The 24,506-nt window shown below is 32.8% G+C and overlaps 3 protein-coding genes across 8 annotated transcripts in view; all 3 read left to right on the top strand.

Annotated features, from left to right (window-relative positions):
* The window catches only part of LOC124497325 (uncharacterized), a 33,660-nt gene extending 18,612 nt beyond the window's left edge, over positions 1-15,048 (top strand). For 3 of the 5 annotated variants that reach the window (XM_075732766.1, XM_075732765.1, XM_075732769.1), the window contains 4 exons: positions 9,880-10,348; positions 10,416-10,492; positions 10,548-11,185; positions 12,605-15,048. In XM_075732766.1, coding sequence (XP_075588881.1) covers positions 9,880-10,348; positions 10,416-10,492; positions 10,548-11,185; positions 12,605-14,298 — 2,878 coding nt within the window. In that variant the 3' untranslated portion in view covers positions 14,299-15,048. The remainder of the gene's footprint in view (positions 1-9,879; positions 10,349-10,415; positions 10,493-10,547; positions 11,186-12,604) is intronic. The other 2 variants (XM_075732768.1, XM_075732767.1) reach the window with 1 other exon arrangement.
* A 135-nt stretch (positions 15,049-15,183) lies between these two features.
* Positions 15,184-19,909, top strand: LOC124496376 (uncharacterized). 2 transcript variants are annotated; one of them, XM_047059894.2, is made up of 4 exons: positions 15,184-15,376; positions 18,086-18,194; positions 18,264-18,677; positions 18,740-19,909. In XM_047059894.2, exons 1-4 carry the CDS (start codon positions 15,374-15,376, stop codon positions 19,777-19,779), a joined length of 1,566 nt encoding a protein of 521 aa, XP_046915850.1. In that variant the 5' UTR covers positions 15,184-15,373; the 3' UTR covers positions 19,780-19,909. The 2 variants fall into 2 exon arrangements, with proteins under 2 accessions (XP_046915850.1, XP_046915849.1); XM_047059893.2 differs by lacking the exon at positions 15,184-15,376 and having other exon boundaries at positions 17,689-18,194.
* Positions 16,636-17,416, top strand: LOC124496378 (huntingtin-interacting protein K). The gene has a single exon (XM_047059895.2). The coding sequence runs from the start codon at positions 16,724-16,726 to the stop codon at positions 17,141-17,143; it is 420 nt and encodes a 139-aa protein (XP_046915851.1). The 5' UTR covers positions 16,636-16,723; the 3' UTR covers positions 17,144-17,416.
* Positions 19,910-24,506: the final 4,597 nt, after the last annotated feature.

Below are 24,506 nucleotides of genomic sequence, written 5' to 3'. Positions count from 1 at the left end.
TTGTGTATTTTATATTCAAAAACATTCGTGATATCGTGATGTCATCATCATCAATGTCGCGATGACAAACAAGGGTCACGTGTCAGTTTTTTTTTGTTGTTGTTATCGACAATGAATGAATGAATGAAAATGATTCCTTTTTTCTGTGTTATTCGAAACACATACACACACACACAAACATCATGCATACTTGATTCTTGAATTGTTTCAATTCTTGTTTTGGTGATGGGTGATGACCATTAGTCAATTCAGAATCTTTTTGTTTCCAATTTATCTTTTCTTTTTTTAGTGTCTGTGTGTGTGCGTGTGTGTTCTATGACCTTTGACGTTTAATTTAGCATTACAATTACCAAAATATAACAACAACAACAACCAATGACAATGACAATGACAATTTACTCTGCCATCAATATCACCGATTTATTGTGTCGATAAAAGAAAGAATGAATGACAAACAAAAACATCACGCACGCAAGTTGAAAATTGAATCGGTTCTGAAATGGAATCTTTCTGGTTTTTTTGTTGTTGTTGATGATAATAAAATATCTTTGTGTGATGAGCCACTGATTTATCATGGATAAATAAAAAAGAATCAAATTCAAAAACGTGTGTGTCCATGTGATCTATTTATTACTAGGAATAACTGATAAACTTTGAAAAAAAAAATTCAATTTAATTCGTTTCGCGATCGATTCTCGTTGTTGATACTGGTGGTGAGAAAGAAATTCATCGTTTGACCAACGGTCAGTGAATGAATGACGAATTTTATTTATTGAACCACCAGAACGACAACAGCATTGCAGAAAATCGATGGGGAAACAATTGAAAAAAAATTTTTTTCTATCCCCGAATTGTGCGTTCACACGATAATGAAAATTTTGTCCATTGAACATTCGAAATACGCATGATTATGTCATTTATTGATTTACTCATTCTTTGTTTGTTTGTTTGTTTTCCTTCAAAACATCCATGATTATACCACTTATTTTGTTTTTTTTTGTCGAAATACAAATCCAAAAATCAAATTCGATGTTTTTTCGTACATTACAATTACCGATTGATAATGGATATGTATTGTATTTGTTTTTCCTTTTTTTTTATTTGTCTTGATTCTCTATCTGGAAATTGATGGATAATAATCAAAAAAATGGACGAAAATGGTTGACATTGTGTAACTGGCATGTCACTTTTAATGATAGATCTCTCCCTGGGGGGTATGGTCGATAGTTGGACTTTTTTCTGTGTAACACATAGCAATTACCGATGACATTTTTTTCGTTATTTTTTTTCCATGATGTTGTTGATAACATCGAAATAACAGTATCAACAACAACAAGCACACTACTCTATATCATTAATGATCAATTATTGTTTACACTAATTGCATTTGCAATTCTATCCATCCGGTTTCATATATCCGGATGGTACATTATTTATTTAGTATTTGGTATTTGTTGAAACGTTTCTTGTTGCTGCTGAAAAGAAATTTACCTGGTTAGAAAATATGCATTGCATTTCGTTCATAAGTAAACGAAAAATTGCCTACTCAATTTTTTATCCAACAAAGTTCTAGTGTTGAGAGAGAGGGGGTTGAAAATATTTAAGAGTTTTAGCACCTAGTTTTACACTGTTAAAACATGAAATAAAATGAAATGAAATGAATGAATAAAAACAAACAAACAAACCATGATGATGATGATGATTATATGATTATGATCATGTCGTCGCCATCAAGACATTGGACTACTATTTTTTTCAACTAACTAGATTTTTGTGAACTGAAAAAAAGCCTGAATATCATCATCACGAGCTTCTTTTTCATCATCATCATTTTTGGTTTCCTTATCTATCTCTCTTTCTCATTCATTCATTCATGATGATGATCGTGATATGGTCATATCATACTCCGTTGACCACGATGGATGATGATGGCCGCATCATCATCACACATGCCGAGAAGAAGACGAAGAATAGGCTAGGCAGACATTTACTACATTTTGAAAAGCAAGAGAGAAATAAACAAAACAAAACAAAAAAAAATTCAAGCCTCAAATTGAATTGACTGTATGTGTCTGCCAAGGTTTATTTTTTCGTTTATTTCGTATTTTGGCATTTTTTTTCTTTCATGGTCTGGCCTGGCGTCATAAATGGCGCCAGTCGTCTAGCTCATCATCATCATTGGTTCATGATCACAACAACAAGGTTAGGTTCATTTTCCATTCTTAGGTTTTGTTTGTTTTATTTAACTAACGAACGAAAAATAGCCAGCAATCAACGAAAAGAAAAAAAATCTTCTAGTCTGTTGAATGGTGGTTGCTGTTTAACTACCTGTCGACTATTTCGAAAGAGAGAGAGAGAGAAATGTTTTTTTTTCATTTTCAAGAACGTTGTCGTCGTCATCATCATCGTCTTGGTCGTGTGTGATTCAAATCTTGTTTGTTTGTTGTTTATTTTATCATCATCATCATCAGCTCATTATTAGCTTCTCATTCACACTATTTTTGTTTCCTCTTCATAAGTTCATAATTCATTCAATTCGTTTACAATGGTGGTGGTGGTGGTGAAATTGGCAATGAAATTTATTTGCTTTACATTCATTCATTCATAAAACAAAACAAAAAAAAATTTTTTTTTTCACCGGAATTTCTCATTCGTTTATGTTTGAATAATCGTGAAAATAGTGTGTGTATAAATCAGATATTTTTTTTCGGTTGGTAAGAAAATTCCTTATGTAGCGAATATTATGATGAGCACAACAGCAACACAATTATCGTAGTTATCATCATTATTGAAATATGTATAGCAAACACACACACACACAGACACAGACACACACATCACTTTGTTATATAATAACAAAATTCCAACATATAACGAAAATTTCTATTTTAGTTCATCATCATCATCATCATCATATGAGCTAAAAGCCTAAAGGCAAAAATTTCCAAACAAACAAACAAAAATGTATATTAATATGAACCACAGATGATTGCAAACAGAGTATGAAAGAAAAATTAATGCAAAAATTTGTTAACCATCATCATCATCATCATCATCTATTGGTGGTAATGGTGTAAATAACTTTGTTTTTTTTCCAATGAAAAAAAAACAAATGAAGAAATAAGAAAAATGATTATGTTCTGTGTGTGTTTCTCGTTTGGGTTAGAGGTTGTTTCTCACAATAGTTATAATTTTTGGCCATAGTGTTGATTATGATTAGTTTTTTTTCTGTTCTGTTCTGTTTAATGATTAGTAAAACATGATGCAATTTGCATACATTTGCATCTAGGCTAGTTTTATTTTTTTTCACCTGAAAAAAATAATCACGACACATTGTGGACCACCCACCACATATGGTATGGTGTGGTTCCTGGCCACACATTCCACACTGTCTTTATCATCATCATCATCAAAAAGAGCGAGTTCAGGTCATGTCCAGGACATTTTGATTTGTGAATATTGATTTGATATGACATTTTTTCGACCAAAATCAATCAAATCAAAATGTTTTTGACAAATAAATAAAAATTCCGATTCATAGTTCCGTTTCATTTTCAAATCGATATGAATGAAGTAAACATGGGTGGCCACTATTCTACTTATCGAAGATCATTTTACGTTGACCAAAACTTTCAGCAAAACTAAATATCGTAGTATCGTATCGGAAATCATAATTGTACAAAGTTAACTTTGTCGGCATCCATTATCATCATCATCGACCATTTATCAATCGATGAACAACAACGAATAAAAAAATGCAGAATTTATCAAAAAAAACCAAAAAAAAAAATTAATTGATAGATCGAAGCCGATGTGTGTGTGTGTGTGTGTGCGGCTGACATCATAATCATCATCAAATATATATAGACATTGTTGATGAACAAGGAGATGATGATGATGATGATTTTCAATATTTTGCCATTTGATCTCCATCTCTCTTTCTCTCTCTCTCACCTTTGACATTTAGCCGACATCATCATCATTGTATACAATTTGTAATGGAGCTTCTCTTTTTTTTGAACACAACGATATTTCGGTACTCTGTACTTTGACCGCTTTTGCATTTATAACTTTTCGATCATCATCATCATCACCATCAACATCGGTCGATCGTTTTTGTTTGTTTTGATTTTTTTTTGTTGTTTTGTTTCATTCATTCATAATAATGATAATAATCGATGCGGCCTCGTCATCATCATCGTAATAATAACATCAATTTACGCACACACACACATACAAAACAAGCGCATCAATTGTCTTTGATCTTTTTTTGAATCATTCCTTATCGTGGATGTTGATGCGGTTTTTGTTTTGTTTGTCGGTAATTTTTTTTATCATCATCATCATCGATTATGTAATCAAATCGATGATGATGATAAATTGCCACTTGTGTGTGTGTCATGCGTCAGGAATGTGCCTGAGAAAAAAAAATGAAATGAAATGAAATTCTCTGAATATATGTCACACACACATTGGGTTGACACTTTTTTCCGGTGTTTGTGAATGAATCGTGAATGTTTAGAGATTTTTCTTTTTCTCTCTCTTTTCGTTTCGGTTATCATCATTCTATTCATTTGACAAATTGATCTACACTTGTCCGGTTGTTGTTTTTATTTCTCTTCGCTGGTTAGATGACTTTTATTATTATCGTGTTAGTTCAATGTGAATCATCACGTTCGAAAACGAAAATTATATGCATTATATTTAATTGAAATTGATCCATATTTCTTTTTCGTTGTTATTTGGTCCGACATATTGTTTGTACACTGTTTTTATGGCCCATATTATTTTTTCTTGTGCCCCGTCTGTCATCATACACACTGATCCATTATTATTATTATGGATGAATGAAATTGATGATTTCATTTGTGGAATGGCTATGAAAAATTGTGTAAGAACTCTAATGTCATGTCATCGAGAATTTCACATTTGACCAGATAAATGATAGGAATATATATTGACCATCAAGCCATCAACAACAACAACAACATATTAGGGCGTAGGCAAAATTCAAAAAAATCATCATATCCTTGTTTCTATTGTTCAATTTGTTTTTCCGTGGTCAATACACTTTGCACTTTGACCGTTTATACATGTACTGTTGAAAATATGGAAAATTTATCGATTTATTGAATATTGTTGTTCACAATATTTCTGTTTTTTTCCGTTTTCTGGCCATCATCACATCACTGCTAATATTTTTTTATGGCAAAAAATTCATTCAAAATTCGCTTGAATGAATCTCTTATTTGCCTGTTCACAAGTTTTTTTTTATAAAACGAGCTATTGAGCGTGGAAGATGTGTATGTATGTAGTTTGTAGTTTGTAGTTTTCATGGTACATTGAATCCTGGCCCTCGTTCATAAACACACACACTCATCCTGGTATATATGGTTTATGTCACCAAACCATCGACTGATCAATAATGTCGAAAACAGAGATACCCGGCTACTACAACCACGACCAGTATTCATTTGGAATCAAAAAATTTTTTTTCCAAAATTTGAAATTCAATTTTTTTGTGTCTCGTTTATTTGTCATTTTGAAATTCTTTGGTGGTTTTTCGTGAATCAATGAACCAATGATAAATTTGTACGATAAACAAATTTTCCCTCAACAACAACAACAACGTCGTCGTTTGATCCAATTTGATTAATTAGACCTTTAATGCTGCTGCATTTGACATTGCTTGTTTTTTTTTGTACTACAACAACGACTTAATTTGATTAAAAAATGGAATGGAATGGATAAAATGAAAATTTGTAACATCATCACCCCAAACACAATGATGATATGGAAACATTTCAAGTCAAGCACACAAATACACACACACACATCTAGTTCGGTTTGTTGAACTCGAAATTTGGTTTATGTATGTTTTTTTCTGACTAGCTAGCCAGATGGTTTGGTTTGGAACCAATAAACAATCACCCTCCTCATCATCATTTTTTATCCTTCCATTTCTCTCTTTCTCTCTCGTTTCGTTATTTTTGTTTTTACTGAATAAGAACGGTGGTGGTTGGATAATAGTGAAGAAGAAAATGAAACAAATCAATGTTGTTCATTATTATTGTCTCTTGAATTTGTTTTATTCATTTGATTGAAAAAAAAGGTGTGAAAAAAAATTATTCGTGGTTATAGGTTGAATTTAACGAAAAAAAATCATATTGATTTTTTTTTTTTTTGCAAAAGACTAGTACTAGTAGTAGTAGTGGTAGGTAGTAGTGTCAAACATAGTACAAACGTTATATGATTGGCTTATTCACAACTATGAAGAGGTGTGAAAATTAACGCCTTTTCGTTGTACATAAACACATAGCATACACTAGAAAAAAAACTAGTGAACTAGCCAATAACACAGCATATAAACCAAGTTTTAGTGTGTTAGAACAAGAACACATGAATGAGAGAAAAAAAGAAAGCTTACTTTTCACACTATATTGGTTGTGTTTTTGGTTGATTTATTCATTCCCATCTCTTATTTCTATCCATCTCTATTTTGTGTGTATGGAATAATCGACACCTATTCTCATCGATATGTGTGTGTGTTTTTCATCTCGGACATTTTTGATCAGAAAAACTGATGATGATGACTATAATAATAAGATTCTTTTCTCATTAGAAACATCAAACACATCATAACCAGTCAGAACGGCAACATTTTATTATCAAACATTAAAAGTTCCAATGATATAAATCTACATCATAGGACAAAATAGCTAGAAATACAAACGATTCTTGATGCGCATGATTCAACATCTAGAATATTCTTTTGGTCTTGAATTCTTCATTATTTATTGTACTGACAATGTACCCATCTTCAGAGCGAAAACATTAAAATAAAAATATCCAAAACAAGCTTAATGTTTTTTTGATAAACAAATAGAGAATAATGGTAAATGACAGTACTAGTTGTAGTAGTGTAGTAGTAGCTGCAGTAAGATTGTGTTCGTTCCTGGAACCAAGTTAATGAAAGAGAAAAATAACACTGAAAACAAGAAATTGTGTATGGTGTTGTAAGCAGCATCATTAGGTGCGTGTGTGTGAGTGTGACAACCATTCATTCATTTGGCACCCTTTTTCAAGTTAGAAATCTTTGAAATGTCACCATCTCTTCTCAGCTTGAATCTTCCAATAACCAGATAATGTTTTTGGTACAATTTTGACTATATATACAACAGAGTAATCTACATTGATTGGTTAGCTTATTTTCTAGCAGCAAAGTTTGGTGTCAATGTGTGGTTTGTTTATTTTTATTTTCGCTATTTCTACAATTTGGATCGTTGTTTGTTGTGCCGAGCATGTCATTTAAAAAATTGATCATCATATATAATGTGTGTGGCTGAATACAAATATTCAATGGACCAAAAAGAAAAAATTGAATTTTCGAAACACCAGAAGAATGATGAATGATGGATGGATAAATTGAATGATGACAAACTTCATTTCACTCTTATGTTTGTGAAAAATTGTTGAATTTCAATTTGATTCATTTTTTTATTTCATTTCAATTTTTTTCCTTTTCATTCAGATCCCATTGTATTTCATTCATTCATGTTCATATTCAAGTACATTTGAAAAAAAGAGAGACAGCGAATTAATGTTTTTTTTTCGATCCAATTGGAACAGTTGTTATATTGTTCACTCAAACCCTAACATGGAGAAAAGAAAAAAGGGAGTGAAACCTCAAATCCCAAACACAAGGCAAAAATAGAAAAAAAAATCATAATTTTTTTTCTCTTTCTCACAACGAATAAAACCTGACTATAATAATAATAACCGTGCGGTTATTATTATTAACAACAATAAATCCATACACTTTTTTTCTCTCTCTCTCTTTTCACACACAAAAATAAAACACACATTGACATGACAACACAAAAATGAAAACCCAAAACACGAGTAATATAAATATGAAATATGAATTCAAACCTATAATAATGATTGAGTGAAAATAAAACCAAAAGTTTCTGGAACACCGACACATAATGTAATCGTGTGAATTCATTCAACGATGATGATCATTATCATGATATACATTTGGCTTGTCGGTTATTCTCACACCGGCCTTATTTTTATTTCAGTTTTCTCTTTGTTCGGTGAATGAAATGAAAAGTTAGTGAGTGAGAGAGAGAGAGAGTGAGAGGGATAGAAAAAAAAATCCATTTGGATCACATTCGGTGCAAGTTGTTCAGTACTAATACATAAATTCAACGTATATCGAAACCAAAAATGGACGGTTTTATTTGTATGTTTTTTTTGGACGGGCCTACTTTTTATTTTCATCCACAATAATAAAACGATGATGATGATGATGATTATGAGAAACTCGATGAATTTATGTTTTGGTGTGTTTTAGGTTCGTCATATAAAAAAATGGACGATTTTTTTCTGCTACACCGCCATAATTCATTCATTGATTACATTTATCAATAATAATCATCATTATGATTATTATTATGATACATAATCATCAACTATTGATGGACTGTCCATAAAAACCGTGTATCACCACCATTTTCTGAATTGATTGAATGAATGAATGAGTGTGTGTCTTGTTAAAATATATTTTTTTAACATTGTCAGCGGGTACATAGAGATTTCATTCTCTGAATCATCATCCAAATTGGGGCTTGAAATCTTGCCAAAATAATGAACATAAGAGGATTATACCTTTTGTCGACGTATAATAATAATGTCCCAGTCGTTTGTTGTTGTTGGAAAAAAAATTTGACATGTTCAGATTGCCCATTTTGATAATAGGTAATCACCGTGTTTTTTTCCTCTTGGTTCCATTATTTGGAAAACACAATGTATTTCTTTACGTTGTTACCTTTGAACTTTGAAAAAAAAATATTTTCCATTTTCATATTTAAATTTTTTTTCCATTCGTTTGTTTCTATTTCTATTTATATTTATATTTGCAATTCGATTTTTTTTTTATTTCTCAATGTCGATCAATATGCGTGTCTTGTATCCCCGCTACATTGGTTGCGAGGCCAAAAAAAAATTCGGGCGTCATACGAGAAAAAATTGAATTCATTATCGATGGTTTTGTTGGTGGTGATGGTGGTGGTGGTATTGAGTTAGTTGTGAGTGTATATCGAGTGAGAAAAATGACGAGTTTTTTTTCGCTCGTTTCGGGTGATAAAACATAACTTTTATGTTTAGTTTACTTTCTGGTGTGTGTATGTGGATTCGATTTTGATGTTTTTTCTTCACAAAAATAAAAAAAAACCGAATGAACTAAACTGAGTTTGCCCACTGAATAAGTGAATATCCTGGGCACTGCACGCAAGCATTGAGTTCAATAGCACTGTATCCGTGTGTGTGTGTGTGTGTGTGTGTGCGGAACTAGAAATTGACTCTATATAGAGATAGATTTTTCTAAAAACCAAAAAAAAAATCGACAAAATAAAATTCAATGAAGATGTGCAAGAAAGACACACACGGAGAGAGAGAATGATGATGTTTGATGCGTGAAAAGAAGAAAAGATATTTTGTTTGGAAAGAAAGAAAGAAAAAAGAAATAAGAAGAAACAAAAAAAAGATGAATGAATGAATGAATGAAGTGAAGCAATATGAATTGTGAATAGAAATCAATTTGATTCGAATGAAATGGGGGGGGGGTTGAGGAATTATGCTGGAAGAAAATAACTGATCTTTTTTTTCGTACTCGAAAATAAAAGAAAAAAAGTCAGGCATGGTTTGATGATGATGATGAGGTGTATTATGATTTTACAAAAAAAAAAAAAAAAAAATATTGAAAGTCAAGTTAATTTTTTTTTTGCTCACGATTAGAGCGACATTCACACTGTTTGTTTTGTTTTGTTTTTTTTTTGCTTGTTTTCATTCTAATTTTTCATCTTTTCCATGTAGAATGTTTCCATCATTTCGTATACGTGTATCTGGTTTGGACAAGAAAGCCAAATATATAATGCTGATGGATATTGTTGCCGCTGATGATTGTCGTTATAAATTTCATAATTCACGTTGGGTAATGGCCGGTAAAGCCGATCCAGAGATGCCTAAAAGAATGTATATTCATCCGGATTCACCTTCGACCGGTGAACAATGGATGCAGAAAGTGGTATCGTTTCATAAACTTAAATTAACAAATAATATTGCCGATAAACATGGTTTTGTAAGTCGATTCCAATTGATTTCAAATTCATTCATTCATTTTCAATTGATTTTCCAGACAATATTGAATTCAATGCATAAATATCAGCCACGTTTTCATCTAGTCCGTGCAAATGATCTACTTAAATTACCATATAGTACATTTCGTACCTATGTATTCAAAGAAACGGAATTTATTGCCGTTACGGCCTATCAAAATGAAAAGGTTTGTATTTGTTTGATTCTGATTGATTGATTACTTATTAATCTCTTATTACTATGGTTTCACTTAGATTACACGTCTTAAAATTGATAATAATCCGTTTGCCAAAGGTTTTCGTGAAACTGGTGCTGGTAAACGAGAGAAAAAGTAAGTGTCCACACAATATGTAAATAAATTGATTTTCTTTTTTTCTATTTCGCAGAAATTCATTAATGTCATTGGGTTCAAATACCAGCGGTGGTGGTGGTGGTGGTAGTAGTGGCGGTGGATCATATGGCCATCATCCACATCTTTCTCATCATTCACATCATCATCCTCATCATCATCATAGTTCATTAACACCAACAACACCCACTTCACATCATCATAATTATCTGATAAATGGTCATCATCCTCATCTTCATCATCATCAACCACCACCACCACCGTTAGCACCTTTTCATCATAATCATCATCATGGAAATGATAAATATCATAAATCATCATCATCATTATGTTCAAGTCCAATGATGATCAATCGTCAATCACATTCCGATGATGGTGATGATATCCTAGATGATGTTGATGATGATGAAGAAGAACGTGTCGATATAATGGATGATGATGATGTTGATGATATTCGAAGACCACCAGCATCCATTCCCATTTCCTCTTCATCTTCGTCTACGACATTGATAGCCAATAATAACAATAATTCAATGATTAAACAAAATGGTAGCCATCATCATCCACATCCACTTACACATGATATAAATGATTTTCGTCAGAAATTTTTTGGTCTCGATCCAATAACCACGACAACAACGATGATGAAAACATCTGTCATCGATAATAAATCAGGTAAATAAATATTGTGTAAATACAGCCTGTGTAGTTGCCAGTAGACACGTGGCATTTAAGTGCACGCTGATGATAATGATGATGATGATGATTTTGACATGGCAACAACAACAACAACAACAAAAAATGGTTAAACGAAACGATAAAACATGACATGAAAATTATAGAAAAAGAAGTAAAAAGTAGCCTAATTGTTCCAATCATTTTGTAGTGTATGTAGTGTGTGTGTGTGTGTGTGTGATCTATAATTACATTTCATTTCATTCATTTTTTTTTCATTTCGCATAGAGATATACAAATTCAAGGGCGTTGTCTCCTGTCTATTTTTTTCTGGCTAATTGATACCTTGTCTCAGTGTGTGTGTGTGTGTTCTGTAATACAATCCTAGTGGAAGAGATGGTAAAGCAAATCATTTCCGTTTTTATATTTAGTCAAGTTCAACCAAAAAAGAAAAATGGCTTTTTTCGAACGAAATTAGTTGGCAGTACATTTTTAGATATTCCACAAAAATGAATCTATTTCTCCTCATGGTTTGTGTGCTAACATTGCATATAATCAAATTATCAAACAAAAAATTTGTATATCCGTTGTTGTAGTTGTTATTCGGAAAAAAACGATAGAATTTAACATCAAATCAGCAAACTAGATTAGCATGTAGATTTTATTAATAGAGATTCTTGAATTCTTTGACAATAGAATTGATGTGGGAGAAATGAAACGAAAACGGAATTCACATCGACCACACACGCATACACTGTGTGTGTGTGTGTGTGTGACAATTGTAAATTCAAAAGACCTTGTTGTTGTCGTCGTCGTCGGCTTCTTTTTTTCTGTTTTTGGGTTTTGTTTGTTTAAACTTAACCAAAGTTTTTTTTGTTGCTGAACGGATCATCAACCACAAACACACAACGAATTTATTATGAATGAAAAGAATGTTCTTTTTGTCTGTGAGAGTTAAATCTGTCTGAAAACGTGTGGAAGACGACCAAAAACAATTTGTCGCCTAAATGGCCCTAGTCAGCCAAAAATTAATGCTTCGAACCGTATAGCCTTATACAGACATGAGTCTATGAATGCTATGAACAAGCGCGGCATTTTTTTTTTGGTGACAATTTTTTTTTTAACTTGTAACTTGCTTGGCCGGCTATGTGTATGCGATTTGGCGACGACAAATATTTTCTTTTAATAGGTGTCATATTGCATCTTGTGCGGTCTTGATATTTTGGCCACCAAAGTGTAATATGAAAATGGCCACCATCATCAACCAAAAATAAACATTAATTATTTTCAGTGCAAAAAAAAGTCATTAACAAATCTAAATTTATGATGATGAACCGATGATAATGATGATGTATTTTTGTTTGTTTTTCATGAATTTCTAAATTTTTTTTTCTTGTTTTTCCTTCCACTAAATTATAGATTTACTTAAAGATGTTCATCATTCATTTCAAGCCATGTCCAATTCAATGCTTGGTCTTTCATCATCATCATCATCATCGACGACAACAACGACAATGACGACGACGACATCCTCAACAACATCATCATCGACGACAACAACAACAAATGCAGCTGCTATGGCTGCTGCTGCAGCATTTGCTGCTGGTGGTGGCTTTCCATCAATCAATACTATCGATTATTTTAATAGCCAATTAGCATCATTATATAATACAACCACCGGTAGTAATAATGCTGGATTATTATCAGCTGCCGCTGCTACATCATATGGATTTCCATCATCATTGTTTTCACGTTTTTATCCACAAACAAATCCATTCGTACCTACTGGAGGTGGTGGATCTATTCCAAATGATGATCATCATTCAAGATTATCAAATTTTGTTCCATGGGCAACATCAGCAGCGACCACCGCCTCTACCGGTTCCACCACCACCACTACCACATCAACAACTAGTTCATCATCATTATCGCCGACAACAACTTCAATGTTAAGTCCACCGTTAAGTACAACAACGATGGCTGGACAGCAACAATTTCCACATCCATTTTTACATCCATTCAATATGATGCCAAATATGATGGATTTCGCAAGATTACAGCAACAGCAACAAACAAATTCAGTTAATTTTGATAATAATTTTGATCTGAAAAATTTCGATCCACGTGCCATTTTGAATGCTTATTTTGGTGCATTCGGTAATAATAACAATAATAATAATGTCGCACAACAACTACAAATATCCGGTCTAGACACTATAAAATCGGTAATTCCACCACTACAATTGGATACGGGCAACTTTACGAATCCAAATGGAACACCAGCAACAGCAACAACGACAGCACCCACCGTAACATCATCAATAAATGCACCGTTAATGAGCAATGGTACTACCGGTCCAGATTCAAAATTTTCATCACCATCCTTATTGTCATTGAATGAACAATTGGAACAAGGTCGTGATCTATTACAACTGCATGAAACATTGAATCAACGTTTTAAAGGAACAGCCGCCGCAGCATCATCGTTATCAGCATTTAATAATCGATTTTTTCCATATGGAATACGATCATTTTTACCACCAGCACCACTACAACCACCAGCAGCATACAATAATGGTCAATCGGATCGATCAATAAAATCCAGTAACAGTATTGATGATAAACTATCAGTCCATAGTCCATTAAGTAATGCTGGTGATTCATTGGATTATCAAAAATCCAAATCTAATCGTAGTACTACCTCATCAATACATTGTCCATCACCAGCTAGATCTAATTCTAGTGTCGCTGGTGGTGGTGGTGGTGGTCGTAGTAATACAAGTACACCAAATAGTATTATACGTAGTCAAGCATCCGCATCATCATCACAACCGGTATCACCATCTTCCTCATCATCATCATCATCATCGATATCGTCATCATCACCAGGTTTAATCAATAATCGTGATGATAAAAAAGAAGTAAATACAGATGAAGCAACAACAACAATGAATAAAACTTCATCATCAACAACATCGGTGAAAGAATCATTACGAGAATTGAAAAACATTCAATTAATGGTTGATGGATTGGAAAAACATAAACAACAACAACAACAACAACAGCAGCAAACAAATCAAAGCAATGGACAACATAGTATTGCAGCCACTTAAGGATCTCTCTTACAGATTTAATTCTTTTGTTTTCTTTCTTTCTTTGTTTTTGATTTCGAAAAAAATAATCCAATTTCTCATTTTCAATTTGATTTACGGCAAATTAGTTGACTTTAACTCATCGAATGATATTATAGGTACATAATGATAATGATGATAATCGAAAAACGATGCTAATGATGATAATGGTGTGTGTGTGCCATTTCGCAAAAAATAATAGTGTCCAACATATAATCTAATCGAATCGAATCAATTAATTGTCCATTGACAACAAATCCTCACATGAACACATACCCGAAAAAACAATTAATTTATCAATCCTTTTAGTCAATATAAATCGAATCCATGCATTCACACTCAGATGACGAATGTAGTAGTTAGAGTAGAGTACATTTATTGTAGATAGATGATAAAAAAATACTCATAATTTCGTTGTAATTTTTTCCAAAAAACAAAAACCAATCAGTCTGTTTACACATTACACACTCATCATAATATAAACAAAAAATACACTGATAAATTAAAAATGTAATTAGTTTTAGTTTTTTTCAATTTCATTCAAAAAAAAAATATTAAAAATTTCTGGAAATTTTCCCATCACATATGATTTTTTCTTTGCGCCAATAATCATCAAAATCAATCACCTTGATCAACTTAATCGAAAACAAAACATCATTGCCAATAATGAATTATATCAAATCCTGTGTAATTATAAATGAAAAAAAATGAATAAAAAAAATTTCAAATATCAGATTGATTTGATGTCGTTTGTTTGTTTGTTTTTTACGACGTTGACCATCAACATAAATATCTTATCTATTTGAATATCGAAGAAATTTTTTTTTAAACCATCACACAACATTAAATACTTGTCGTTTAATTTAATTTAATTTTCTTCTCATCATCATCATCATCATCATTCAACGACGACATCAGCAGCAAATAGAATGTGTCTTTTAATTTGACAATTTGACATTGAAAATTGTTGAAACCAACAACAACAACAACAACAAAAACAAGATTTATATTTGGCGCCTTCCTGACTTTTTCGTCGTTTGTCTGATCACATTTGATAATGGTGAGCGATAATCGAATCAAATGACAATTTTTCTTTCTCACTATGATTAAATGTGTCCAAATGTCAATTCGATGGACAAATATATTTCGATGTTTTCGGATAAAGCAGAGAGCACCTTTTCAAGCATTTTTTTTCTCGAAAATGATCATCAATCGTGTTTTGTTGTTGTTGTTGTTGTTGTTGCTGTTTTCAAACATTTCAACAATTCAATTGGTTCGACAATATGATATTTCCGTTTTTGTTTTCTATTCTTCGTTGTAACAATGGCTGTTTTGATGATTGATTGTCATCATCGTCGTGTTATCGTTGTTGCTTCAATGTCATTCACTTTTTTGTTTCATTTTTCGCCTAAATTCACACAATTCGTGATTGATTCATTCATTTTCGTTCGGGGTCATTAACACAACCAACAACCGACAACATTCGATTTTCAATGCAACCGATTAATGTGTGTTTACGCCAAATTGGTTGTCTGGAATAATTTTTTTTGCCTCAATTCAGAATCGTTCTGTTCTGTTTTTATGATGACAATTTTTTCTTTAAACAATAAATGAAAATTTGTTCATTTTTTTCTCTTTGACAAAATTAAATCGATCAAAAATCTCGGATGTAGTGTTGATGTTGATCATGATGACAACAGCTGAGTGTTTGTCACAAGTGAAAATCACAAAGAAGATTCGGTGACATTTTGCGTGACAATTTTTTTTTCATTCATCAGCTTCTTTTTATTTTTTCACTCTCGAATATCCATTCGAATGTGACCACCATGGTGATGATGATGATGATGATGATATCAATTGAAACATGAACACATAGATGAGTGAATAAAAAAAATTTGATAAAATTGTCCATAACGGAAATCAAATAGAAAAAAGTTGTCGTTTGTATTTTGTACTTGTGAATATTTCATTTTGACACGCAATATTCCAATTTGTTGTTGTTGTTCATCCAAACAAACAAAATTCACATTCGATTCGAGTATATTTTTCCCCATTCAATACCATCATACCACCGTTTCATTTTGCTGATTAAATTATTTTTGTTATCATTAAAACATTCCATACATTTCACAAATCGATTGAGACGAGAAAGTGATAATTTTTTTTTTCGATTGTCACAATTCTTTCACACACCTGAAATTAATCGAATCGTTAAATATTTTTAAAAAACTAAATTGGTCGCCATCTATCGTTTTACATTGTAAATATTTATTCATACGTTGTATATGAATGAATTTCATTACATGCATGCATGTTTTTTAACACATATGTGTTGGTTTTGTTTTTCAATTTTTTATTTTAATTCATTCATTCATCATTAAATTGGATTTATTTATTTGTGTTTGAAATGCACCTCGACAAGGATAACAAGACTGTTATTAATAGTCATAATAATAATAATGAAGATGAAGAAATTGAAGAAGAAGAAGATCCAAATAAATCGAAAAAAATCATTGGCAAACATGATTCCGGAGCAGCCGATTTAGCCAAAGTGACAACATATGAGGCAAGTTTTTTCGATGAAGAAGGCCAGAATGATTCATCTGAAATTAGTGGTGCTGCACGATCAATAATCGATAGTAAACGTTCGAAAGAAGTGGCCGAGAAAGTTGCCCGACAAAAAGAATTGGCCAAAGTAACGATCCGCAAGGAAGATGTTGAATTGATCATGAACGAAATGGAAATATCTAAAGCTGATGCTGAATTAAAGCTCCGCCAATCTATGGGAAATGTTGTTCAAGCGCTGATTACATTGATTAATGAATGAATAATTTTCAAAACGAATCAAATCAAAAAAATTTTTCTATTTCAATTGTGATCATTGGTCTATTGCCAGAACAAAAAATAAATGAATGAATCCTGGTCAAGTATATCGCGCAATTATTGTATTCTTGTATATGCCCCTTCCATCTGATTGACCGAATTTGTTTTTTTTCGTGAATAAAACAAAAATGTTTTCATTTTTGTAAACTTTTTTTTTACTAATTAACATCAATGAAAATTAAAGACTTGACCACAGACGAATTCTGGTGGAATTAAATCTACTTGTAAAATATCTTTTTCAAATACAGATTTCAATTCCAAATTGATTCTATGACTTCAACGCCGATAATTGTGTTCATTGAAAATTTCGATTCTTCATCCAAATTATTGATCATATGAAGACTCTGGATGATCAAAATCGAACCTTCATGCTATAGAAAAACGATCAACTTCTAGCCCCATCTGGACGAAATCGATTGTGATTCAAACAAAAAAAAAATCGATTTTGCGCGTAAATTCAAGTTTCGTCAATCCAGTTCAGGTGTTTGTTTTTCTTTTTTTTTTCCTTGTAGCTTATTGCAACCAAGATGATGATGATGATAAACCAACCAGTTATGGATGAATTGAATGAAATGACATTCCACTGGAAAATGTACATTTCCCGTTGATGATCTAGTTTTTGTTTTTTGTTGATTTGCCGAATCAAGTATGGCCATAATGATTGTACAAGGTCATCGAATGATGATCAAACATGATAAAGATGTTTGTCAAGATAGTTTGAAAAAAAATTTTCATTTGTCGGTCAACAAAAAAAGCTCTATATACTCAGAGTATATTTTGGTTTGTCGAAAAGTGACTCGAATTTTTTTTCGTTAAAAAAATGGCTTCATTAAAATGGTTGCTAATTATCATTGGAATATTTATTGTTCCTGAAATTCTCGCCCAGGAATCAGCTATAACGGTGAAAATCATTTCCGATTCAATAACAACAACAATATCACCATCAACGAGCAAAACAGAAATTTATGTTAACGATGAGGATATTGTTGAAAAAGGTAAGTTTTCAATATTTGTCTGTATTGCAGTTTCGCATTCATATTTTTTCTCGAATTTTCGTTATATAGACAAACGCCGTGCTAATGAATTGATAAAATCAATGCGAAGAATGCCCAATTGGCATATGACAAATCATTATATTGGTAATAATAAAATGATGACGATGAATAATTATAAACATCATAATGCACAATTTGCAAATGGATGGCGTGCTGTTCCATTGCCCAAAATTGGGAAAGTTCCAATCAAAATACATTCATCTAGTGTTGCCATACCAGTTGTAATTCCAATTGTTACAACAACAACAACAACAACAACCACTGAAAAACCGATTCCATCACCAACTACAACATCAGCTACCATTGAAATATCGAGTATCGATTTTTCTCCAATACCTGTGATGCATATAATTAATCAACAGCCAAAACCCATGATGATTGAAAATAATGATGATGATGATCGAAATAATCAAACATATGCAAGTAAGTGCCATTATTATATGGATATATTCATTGATTATTCATCGTGTGTTTTCTTACCACAGTGAAATGTTTTATCGATGGAAAACAATATTCAAATGGTGAACAAATATCAATTACCACTGATGATGATAATCCATGTACATATTGTCGTTGTTTTTATGGACAAAAAATCTGTCAACAACATATTTGTCCATCAGCACCATCATTAGATTGTTTGGCTGAACAGAAAAATGGTCAATGTTGTCCAGTTTATACGTGTGGTAAAACAACGACAAATGTGGATAATAATTCTGAACAACAATCTGATGATTTGAATAGCAATATTGATCAATCAATAGTTTTCAATCATGAACAATCATTACCAATTCGATCACGAGGTCCACAATTTGTTGTACCGATTAATCATCAACCGACAGATGATTCAACAATTCCATTATCATCAACAAATCATTCACAACGACGAAATGGAATGTTAATGCCAATGAATCCATTAGAATTTCTATACAATAATCCATTAGTTAATCGTGTACATTTTCCATCATCATCATCGACACAATCACCAATAATTGAAATGAAAGAAAATTGGCCAATCGTCAATCCGAATTCAATTAAATTTAATCCACAATTACCAACCAACGATATTATGAGGATCAACAACAACAAAGACAAGGATAAAAATCTGCCGAATTTTGATTCGAAAGATGAACAAATAGGGACAAATATTAGTTCGCCAATCCGTACACAACCACAATCACCTGTTCGACCGATATTCTCGACACATAAACTGATTCCATCATCCAATGAACAGAATCTGCTACCACCACCGTCATCATCACAATCACAAGCACAATCATCGAGTACTTATATTCCTATGATAATGACAATTAGTACGGTTAAACCATTTGTGACAAGTAGCACCAAAGTGGTTCCAAATATTCAAACTAGTGGTGGTAATAATTTGATGACAAATCTATTTCAAGTATCAGGATGTAATATATATGGTAAAATGTATAAAACACAAGAACAAATCCCAGAATTAAGTGATCAATGTAAATGGTGTATTTGTTCAATATCCGGTGTTAAATGTACGAATAATTGTTGATTTGAAATTGAGAAAAATCAAAATCACATTATATACACACCAAATATGATTTATCGACCATTGAAATACATTTAAATTATTCTTTTTTATGATTATGAAATAAATAAATAAATATTTGAATCAAGTGGAATCATTTTATCTATCTATCTATCTAAATGTATAAAAAAAATTACACATGTTTACAAGTATTTGGACAATGTAAAAATTTTTATTTTTTCTGGACCAGGTGCTGCCATCTATTAATAACAATAATAACCACGTTTCCGAGGTGCCGAAAGTGGCGACCCCTAGCGGATTTTTACTGAACTAAAATTTTGACAATTTTTGGCAATTTTTGTCATTTTTTCACAAAATTTTAGTTCAGTGAAAATCCGCTAGGGGTCGCCACTTTCGGTACCTCGGAAACGTGGTTATTATTGTTATGTAATGTAATAATCATTCAAAAATCACGCAATAAAGGAACAAGCTTTATTTCAAAATCACAAATATGTCTTTATTCAACCACATTCAAAAAGCAACTTAATAATTAAACAATACAACACTTCACGTGTTGATTCAATACTCGCCGTCGATGGCGCCACACGCCATTAACCATTACACCCCCTTACGAGGGCGGCCACGCTTTCGAATTTTCGATAGAACGCCCTCGATCTCAGTCGGCGCGATTTGATCCCGATGAACATTTAACAGTTCACCATCGCCATCCTTGACCTGATACGTATTCGGTGACAATTGTTCAGCAACCACAAAAGGACCTTTGTTAACCGGCAATAACTTTTGACAATGTTGATTCTGGATAGTGGGATGTTTAACCAGTACTTTTGTACCAATCGCAATCGGTTGATCATTCACTTTTTTACGTTCATCGTAATTTCCTTTCATTCGCTCGATATATTTCGATATTTTTAAATTATCGGCCACTCTAGGTTGAACACGCGTAGGAAACATATTATCCACTTCGATTACCGGAGCACGATTAAACAAAGCTTCAAATGGTGAAATTCCAAGCGCAGCATGAATAGTATTTCGATAAACACCTAGAACAGAAGGCAAATGAACATCCCAATCGTTGTGAGAATCAGCCACAACCACACGTAACAAATTCCATATTGTACGATGTACCCGCTCTACCATGCCATTTGACTGATGGTGATACGGTGTTGTTCGATGATGTTCAATACCCGTACGAGCACAATAATCGATGAACTCTCTACTTTCAAATTGAGACCCACGGTCCGATATCAATATTTTTGGTTTGCCAAACCTATTCCATACTTCTTCGAGCCAATCAATTATTCTTTCAGTAGATGAATCAACGGAAGCTTTAGCTTCAATCCACTTGGATCGATAATCTTGAAGTGTGAATAAATAACGATTGCCCGATTCAGATGTTGATAATGTCATAATATCAATTGCAACTTTTTCAAACGGATTCGATTCAAGATTGAACAAATAGGTTGTTTTGCAAATTATCTTTTTTCATTAGGCACATTTTCGAATCCATTGTTTCACCAAATATCTAAACCATTTTATCATGGCACAATTGTAAAATTTCTTTTACACATTGAGGAATGCACAATCTATCCGACCAGCATGACGAAATACCACAAATGATTGATTCGGATCCTTGTTACGAGCCAAAATCAATAGTTGATCAGATTCTTGCTCACAATGTCGAATTGTATTGAAATTTCAATTCTTGATAATGCATCAGCATCCAATTAATTTCACATGACTGATTTCAGCCAATTCGATTGCCATTCTTGCCAACTTATTGTTACGATTAACCATGGATTTAATCCATACCAACGGACGATGATCAGTTTCTAATTTGAAACTTTTGCCTTTTAGATATGTTGACCATTTATCGATCGCCGTTTTGAGAGCAGTAGCCTCTTTTTCAATAGTGGCATAACGACTTTGACAATCTGTGAATTTCTTTGAAAAATATTCAACAACGTATCGTATTCCATTGTCATCGACTTGTTGTAACACGCCCGCCATAGCTTTATCACTTGCATCAGTGCGAACAATAAACTCACGGTTTAAGTCGGCTATTCTAACTACAGGCTGTGATGACATCAATACTTTTAAATTTTCGAACATACGTTGATGATTGTTTTTCCACTGAAAACGATTCTGGATTTTTCAGCATAATTTGGAACCAGTGAACGATAAGAATTAACCAAACCAAGAAATGATCTGAGATCTTTTCTACATTTCGGAACCGGAAATTCATGAATACATTTAGTTTTATCAGAGGATGGTTGAATTGATCCACCTTGAATAACAAAACCTAAGTATTCAATACGTTGTTTAGCAAATTCACATTTCTTTCTGTTCAACGTTAAATTAGCTGATTTCAAAATTTCAAAAACCTGTTTAAGGTGATTCACGTGTTCGTCCATGTCTTTCGAGAAAACAATAACATCATCAATGTAAATTTTGACGAACGGTAGTTGAAACAATATATTTCCAAGACGAGAAAATGTTTGAGCAGCTGTTGATAACCCAAATGGCATCACCAAGAAATGATATAATGTGTTTTCAAAACGAAACGCTGTTTTTTCTTGATCTGATCTGCGAAGCGGTACCTGATAATACCCAGATTTGAAATCCAATTTTGAAAATATTTTCGCTTTATCGAGACCAAACAGAATTTCTTGAACTTTCGGTGTTGGTTGTGCGTCAAATTTCGAGATAGCATTCAGCTTTCTATAATCAATTGCCAACCGTAACGAACCATCTTTCTTTTTTACCACCAACAATGGACTACAAAACTCGGAATGAGATTTAACAATAATGTTATTTTGCTCCATTTCAACCAACATTCGACGGACTTCATCACGATATGCATATGGCACAGGATAAGGTTTGACATTGATCACCTTATTTGTTTTTAATTCGATAGAATGCTCTACCAAATTTGTACATCCGATACCTTCGAACACATCCATGTACCGATTGATTAAAGAATTCACCACACCCAATTGTTCAGATTCATCACAAACATTTTCATTGTCCGCATCATCATCCACAGTAAGATGTTCGACCGCCAGTGCACAGACTTCTGCATCCGTTAGATCGTGATCATTGACATTGTCGATTTGATCTTCCGAAATCAGATTAACACGACGACGATTGCCCATCCACGTAAAATACATAATATCGTCATAAGTAATCGTAGCAAAAATTTTCTTAATGAAATCGCGACCCAGTGTCGGTTTAGTAACATTTCCAATCAAAACAGTGTGCTCAATAACACAACTATCGATGTTCATTTTAACAATCGATTCACCCTTCACTAACATTTTCGAACCATTTGCAGTATGAAGGACAGCTTGACCAAATTTTTCAACAGGCCAAGATGATGGAAATACCGATACTTTAGATCCACTATCAATTAAACAATAGACAGTTTTTCGATTGATTTTTGATCTTAAAAATTGTCGCGGAATGATACGATTAGATTCATCACAAATTGATGCAATTTCTTTTGGAATTGTCTGGTTAGATGCAGTTTTTGATGACGATGATGATGATGATGTCTTGTTTGATGATAATTCCGATGAATTATTCTTCTTTGCTGCATTCTTTTTTAACCGACAATCAGCTGCAATATGACCCATTCTGTTGCAATTGTGACAACGTTTCTGTTTGTTACCATTGCCACCACTAAACGAAGGATTCGATGACGATTGTTTCGCTTTTGAAGGCAAATTAATCTCGATCGCTTTAGCCAATGCTTTTATCTCTTCGATAGTTTTTAAATTCGATGAATTTACCAATGCAACAACTAGTCGTTCGTCCAACGCTGCATAAAATCGATCACGTGCCAATCTTTCTCGAGATTGTTCAGGCATATCGGCGTACAATTCATTGACGCTCTTGATGATTTTATTGGCCAACTCATCCAATGATTGACCCTGACCACGTTGTAAACGGAAAAATGACCGTACCATTGAATCACGTAACGGTTTACTTGATTCTTTTAAGTTGCTTATCATCACACTAAATGATGTTTTTGATCCGGCCTTCATAGCAGCTATAGCATTAAATTCCGGCGAACCAGGAACCAATGAAGCCTCGAACATATCGATTTTATCTTGATCGTTCCATCGATTTACTCTGGCGACACATTCAAAATATTTCACGTACTGTTCAATGGTTTCGCTAGCCAATTTTGACCGCGTTTGTACCCATGCTGTTCGTGAACCATCACGATAACTTTCGCCCAATATTCTAGACAGCTCTTGCAGTACTGAATCGTTGTTGCCAGTATTAGCTTCACGATCGGCCATATTTGTAAATTATCTGGATCTTGAATGAGATAGAGACTCTGCCACCATGTAATGTAATAATCATTCAAAAATCACGCAATAAAGGAACAAGCTTTATTTCAAAATCACAAATATGTCTTTATTCAACCACATTCAAAAAGCAACTTAATAATTAAACAATACAACACTTCACGTGTTGATTCAATACTCGCCGTCGATGGCGCCACACGCCATTAACCATTACAGTTATCAATAGATGGCAGCACTTGGTCCAGAAAAAATTAAATTGTGGAAAAATTTGATTTAATGGTCAATGTATAAGTACATTGAGTTCAATTTTTATTTGAGTTTGAAGACAATCACAATGATAATAATATACTAGCACATCATAAACGGAAATTTTTCCATATATCGCATAAGAATAATGCTGATTGATTTGAACCAGAA

Source organism: Dermatophagoides farinae, chromosome 7 (genome assembly GCF_024713945.1).
Source record: "Dermatophagoides farinae isolate YC_2012a chromosome 7, ASM2471394v1, whole genome shotgun sequence".
In the NCBI taxonomy this organism is placed as follows: Eukaryota; Metazoa; Arthropoda; class Arachnida; order Sarcoptiformes; family Pyroglyphidae; genus Dermatophagoides; species Dermatophagoides farinae.
This window is presented reverse-complemented; position numbering and strand designations above follow the sequence as displayed.